The sequence below is a fragment of the Pipistrellus hanaki genome (genome assembly GCF_964339955.1).
Source record: "Pipistrellus hanaki genome assembly, chromosome: 4".
Lineage (NCBI taxonomy): Eukaryota > Metazoa > Chordata > Mammalia > Chiroptera > Vespertilionidae > Pipistrellus > Pipistrellus hanaki.
This window is the reverse complement of record NC_140506.1, coordinates 70,281,727-70,287,980: the sequence shown is the minus strand read 5'-3', so window position 1 is coordinate 70,287,980 and position 6,254 is coordinate 70,281,727. Positions and strand designations below refer to the sequence as shown.

At 38.2% G+C, this 6,254-nt stretch overlaps 1 protein-coding gene across 1 annotated transcript in view; it reads right to left on the bottom strand.

The window, feature by feature from the left end:
* Positions 1-1,375: 1,375 nt before the first annotated feature.
* CYP3A4 (cytochrome P450 family 3 subfamily A member 4) overlaps positions 1,376-6,254 on the bottom strand; it is a 39,939-nt gene continuing 35,060 nt past the window's right edge. The window contains exons 11-13 of the mRNA XM_084881428.1: positions 5,968-6,194; positions 3,708-3,870; positions 1,376-1,576 (exon numbers count right to left, since the gene is read on the bottom strand). Coding sequence (XP_084737554.1) covers positions 1,481-1,576; positions 3,708-3,870; positions 5,968-6,194 — 486 coding nt within the window. The 3' untranslated portion in view covers positions 1,376-1,480. The remainder of the gene's footprint in view (positions 1,577-3,707; positions 3,871-5,967; positions 6,195-6,254) is intronic.

The window sequence follows — 6,254 nt, the reverse complement described above, 5'->3', positions numbered from 1 at the left end:
TCCCTTGCAGGCCTGGTTCCTCCTAAGTGCCCTCCCTTGCTGGCCATATTGTGTCCACATGGGGGCAGGATCTTTGACCATATGGGGGCAGCCATCTTGTGTCTTGGAATGATGGTCAATCTGCATATTACTCTTTTATTAGATAGGATGGAGGCCTGGTGCACAGGTGGAAGCCAGCTGGTTTGCCCTGAATGTGTCCTGGATCAGGATGGGGTTCTCTTGAGGCATGGGACAGCCTGAGTGAGAGACCTGTAGTGGTTTGCAGGCCAGCCATGCCCCCTCCAGCAACCCTAGCAGAGGCCCTGGTATCTGGGATTTATTTACCTTCTACAGTTGAAACAGAGCCAGGTCTTCTACTGTCACCATTTCTGTTTGGATTTACCTTCTATAATTGAAACTTTGTAGCCTTGAGTGGAGGCTTAGGCCAGCAAGGGCAGGTGGGAAGCTTGGCTTCCTCTGTTGCCTGGGAAACCCAAGCCTCCCTCCTGCTCTCTGTGGCTGTAGCCATCTTGGTTGGATTTGCATACTTGCTCTGATTGGCTGGTGGGAGTGGCTTGTTGGTGTAGCGGAGTAATGGTTAATTTGCATATTACTCTTTTATTAGATAGGATTGATTCCAAAGAGGAAGGGAGAGGGAGAAATAGAAACATCAGTGATGAGAGAGAATCATTGATTGGCTGCCTCCTGCATGCCCCACACCACAGATCAAGCCCACAACTTGGGCATGTACCTTGACTGGCAATGGAATCATGAACCTCCTGCTTCATAGGTCAACACTCAACCACTGAACCATGCTGGCCACACAGCCTGGCTTTCATTATCCATAATACATTTACTTATTTGACCAATCTTCCTTTATGTAGCCAAACCCATGCCATCCCTCTCCACTCAATACATCAAATTGAAGTTTCATAAAAGGTCCCCTCCAACAAGTGATTATGATGGTTAAAAACATTTAGTAGCTGGCTCCCACTAATTTGGTTCTATAGATTCCTCTTACTGTGCATGAAAGTATTAATCTATTGTGAAAATGTTTATTGAGTTGCTCAATATAACATGAAATACAGACTATTCAAAATAAAGTGTGATATTAATATCTCTACTGCCATTACCAAAATAATTCTTGTTTTCATTAATGTTTGTTGAAAAAATTATAGAGAAATTTGTATTCTTGATTAGTATTAAGAAACAGCAGATAGTACCAAGTGAGAATGGATGGAGCCAGTATTATAAGAACCCAATAAACTGGGTCTACATATTTGGCCCTTTAGTCACCTCCCTCATGTTATACAATATATTATATAATACTCTGTATAGACACTGAGAAAGCTAAATGAATGTACAGAATTGCTAGTCATTTATCAAGTGCAATAGGTTAAGTTCATTTTTATTTTTGGGTTTTATTCACATAGTATATAGAGATCTCTGGGATAGGGGATACAACTTCCTTGAAGAACAATGTCTAAGTCCTTAAGGAATGTCAGGCTCCACTCATAGTCCCATCTCTCAATTCCACCATTAGAACAATGGGTTTTTCTGGTTGAGTAAGACTTTGAGACACTATTTTCAGAGGGATCTGCAAATGTTAAACAGCATATGAGAATCAGTTCATGAAACACTGTTAACAACAGAAGCAAAGTAGATGAGATACATTAAGGACAATAAAGCTTTACAAACATATAAAAATTACTTTTAGTATAATATATCTTTACTTCTTTGTACTTATTTAGTAAGTTGTCTCATCCTGGTCAGTTAAAGCATTCAATACATTCATTCAAGAAAAACAAAAAAAACAAAAACAAAACAAACAAAAATATATAGCACCTATTCTGTACCAGGCCAAAGACAAAACTATGTTTGTTTGATTTTGGTTTAAATTTTAAATAGAAAGGATGTGTTTTTAAAATTTAAACCAGATTCTTAGGCATTATGGGAAAATATTTGGAAAAGCCAGGTAGAGTTCATTTCATGCATGTTGAAACTTGCAAATTAATCCTGAGTATATATTGCATGTTTTAGTTATATGGACTATCCGCAACTTCTAAAGCCCAGCGACCTCTACCAGTGGAAACCTTCCAGTTTCATGATGGAAGAAGGTCTTTGTGAAGCATTGTGCCTGTTTTCTAATACCTCCTACGTCCCAAGTGTAGTGTAAATAGTGAACTTCTGAAGACCTATAAATTCCTTTGACTAATTTTTTAGCTCCATTTTTACCCAGGCACTTTTTCAGTATTAGGGGAGCCTCCAACACAGTAACCTTCTGATCTCAGTTCACTGAAGGGCAAGGGAATTGTCATGGAGGGTGAGAAGCACCAGCAATAGAAGACTGGAAGTTTTCGGGGAGTTTCTGCCCCACCCCAGGTGTGCCAGAGACCCATTTCCTCTCAGGGCTGAGTCCCTCATGTGTATGTACTTACAGGACTATTACACAGCTGCCTAAAGCCACAAGTAAGATGGAAACTATCTCTATCCTCCTCTTCCCTGAGAAAGCTTACTTAAGGAGCTGCATAATAAACACACGAGTCCTAGAAATAAGCCTTACTATAGGGCCTTGTTTGGTATGAATCAATGGCAACTATTCTGCATGTTCCTCAAAGAAGAGACTCCAGATCTACCTGTTAATGTAAAACCTTCCTATTTTGTAATTTCACTTCAAAGCATATGTATGTAAGGCACATTGTTAAATTTTTCAAATTAAGTTGATTAAAATTTGTATCCAAGAGCTGTAAATCACTCTTTAAGCATTTCCTGTATGACTACAAGGCACCATTGGGAATTTATGAAAAGATTAAAATAATATGCTAGAATTAAAGACATTCTTATGTACATAAAGAACCAAACTGAATAGTTTAATGAAAAAGTATTAGGTTAGATGGTACGAGTGATGATACCAGCTTGCAGTAACAATAACATGGCAGAGGAAAAATGGGCTTTGGACTAAATGGGGAAGACTTCTGGAGGGGTTTTGGGAATGAACTTAGACTTGAAAGATGAGAGGAGAATGAGAAAAACATCATAGAGTTCTTATTGTATGTAAAAGGAGCCCAGTTTGATCACAGCAGGGCTCCCAGAAAGAGGGGTGAAGTAGCCAGGATGGCCCTGGAAATCAGACAGAAATGCTTTCATCAGTGATTCTCAACCTTGACTGCACATGAGAGTCAAATGTGGAGCTTTTAGAGCCACAAAAGATTAATTATTTTAGTATCTGAGATGACTTAGGCATCAAGATTTTTCATAACTCTCCACTTATTTTGTTGTACAGTCAGTGGTTGAGAACCACAACTAACACAACAACTTCTGTAAGTTCTAGTGGAAAAGAAAAGGTGTTTGAAAGTCATGATTCAGTTATCACTATACTTCAGGACTGTGCACAGCACTTTCTCTTCCTTCCAGTGGATGTGAAACCAAATTTAAGCTTTTCTCAAAGGACTCTACATCATCATATCACGCTAACTATTGTACATTGACTCTAGATGGCCTTTATAGCTGGATATTTATAAAAACACAGGCTTAGCACTCCAGACTAATGGGATCTTAAAGGTCACAGATGACTCCAAATAGAGAATAAATTATTAAACAATAAGTGAACACATTCATACATACACATGCATATAGCATACACACACACACACACACACACATCGGTTTTTACAAATTTCCCAATAAAGCACTGTTTTGGCAGAGTGGTAACATGTTAAGTATCTTACCTGTGTTTCTTTGCAGGGTTTAAAGGAGAAGTTCTGTAAAACTCGGATGATAGCAAGTTTCATGTTTATGAGAGCGAACCTCATGCCAATGCAGTTTCGAGGTCCAGTTCCAAAGGGCATGTATGTGTAAGGATTTATACTGTCCTGGTTCTTCTTACTGAACCTGGTTCCACAACAATAGATTAAAACAATTAATAAAACATATACACCATAATAGCCACATGTTTGAGGTTCTAGTACACAGGATACTCCAGTGGGCTAGTCAGTGAGATTCTGCTCTGGTTATTTTGCTGTGAGAAATATAAGCTAGAGACCATTTCCATTCCCCTTACTCTTTAGAAGCTTTCAAGAAAAAATATGAATGCTGTTTAAAAGAAAATTTATTTTTAAACACTAAATTACATTCAGGATGTTGAAATATTCACACACTAAAGGTAAGAAGGAAATTAAGGATTCATCGAACTCATGCTTGTCACATGCTCATAAAGGAAGGAAGCAGGAATAATACTTCCTATTAGTAATTTTTTCCTTCCCTTCCCTTCTTTCTCCTCTCCTCCTCTGACCTCTCCCCTTCTGCCTCCCCCCCTCATTGAATAGCTTAAATCAGGTGGCTTACATTGGCATATGAGGCTCCTCTACTCTAGTATGATCACTGGTTTCCTTATGTATCTATTTCACTAGACTATAAATTTTCTGAAGGGTAGATCTATGATTTATTCAAATTTAACTCCTCAATATTTTATTATTTTAAGGAAAAATGTATTTGGGGAAAGTGATCATGGCATTGTGGTTATATATATTTTTAAGAGTTCTTATATTTGGGGGAACATTGAAAATATTTACAGATGCTTTGCCTTAAGATAATGTAGAAATCAGGAGGGGGTATCGATGGCATGTTTACAGAGGTTGTATTATAAAGTTGTACAACTGAAATTATTATAATATTAATCAGTGTTAATTCAATAAATAGAATTAAAAATGAAGTACAGAAAAGGTCTCCAATTTCATGTTCATGAAGCTACAAGGAGGGAAACTGCTGAACTTGGAGAGGTTTCTTTGCAAGGTTTGAATGAGAAGTTCTGTAAAACTCTGACAATAGCAAGTTGCTAGAATGAAATTGTATGCTCTGGTAGCTAGCATCCCATTGGGGCCCCGTTCCAGAAAACAGAGGACTTGGTTAACTAAATTTCTTCAAGTACTACCCATGTTTCCCCGAAAATAAGACATCCTCCGAAAATAAGACCTAGCGCAACTTTGGGAGAAAAAATTAATATAAGACACTGTCTTATTTTCGTATGTGTAGACGCATGCTAGAATAAGGACACCATGGCAAATGAGACAAGGTCCATGCCATTAGAGACCGTATAGTTGTGCTAATAAAAGTCTAGATCCCAGGTAGTGCCCTCAATAGTTCTTTCCAATTTTGCTCACCAATACAATAAATGGGAAGCGTCGGCTCTTTCCAGAGTCTAAGCTGTGTCCCAAGCCAAACTTGGCTCTGAATTTCCAGAACATGCTAACGACCCCAAAAGAGGGTCTAGAGAGCAGATAACTTCCCTTTGGAAGAGTCACCAAATACTGAGAGTAGGAGGAAGCTGGTCCAGGACTGCAGCCAAAGACAGACCAGGGAACCTTGAAAATATTTACAGATGAAAATATTCACCTCTACCCTTAAGTGCCTGCTTAAACCACCAGGGGTGAGGACCTCTCAGGCTGTCAGCTTACACTCTCCCAATAATGCTAAAGGAACAGCAGCCAATGTTTTTGAAAAATAGAATGTGGAAACATTGAAGGTAAATTCACAGATTAAAGAGAACAATACAGGAAAACTTAAAGAAAAAAAGCCTCTATTTCTAAAATCTTTAGTGATTAAATAAATTATGCCATATGTATACAATCACATATATACCTGTATAAGGTTGTGTTTTATACATAGGATGTAGTTTATGGTTTACTGTTAAATAAAGTAGTATAAAATTATTCTAATTTTTTAAAAATCTACATATGCATAGAAAATGTCAATAATGACATACATCACATTATTAATGAGGCCTATATTAAAGTTTTTGGACTATAGACAAATACAACTTTCTTTAATCTAGAGACTGTAAAATAATCACTCATGTAATAAGAAAAACTTCTAAAAATATAGGTATGCATATAAATGACTGTACAACCACATGTTCGTCATCTATACTAAAAGACGTCAGAATGTGCCCAACCAGCCTGGATGGGGTTCCCTTTCTCAGGGGCCCAGTACCTTTCAGGACGGAACTCCTCAGGCTCTGACCAGTACTTTGGGTCTCGTTGAAGAATAAAATTTGGCACCATCACCACCGTCCCTTTGGGAATGAACACCCCATTGACTTCCACATCCTTCTTACAGACCCTCTCAAGTCTACTAGCAATTGGGTATAATCTGAGGGATTCATGCACCACCATGTCAAGATACTCCATCTGTGTCAGGGCATCATAGGTGGGGGTTGCCTGGGAAGAAAGAAACAGATTTTGATAAACTGAGATTTGAGATCAACTTTCAACTCAGTC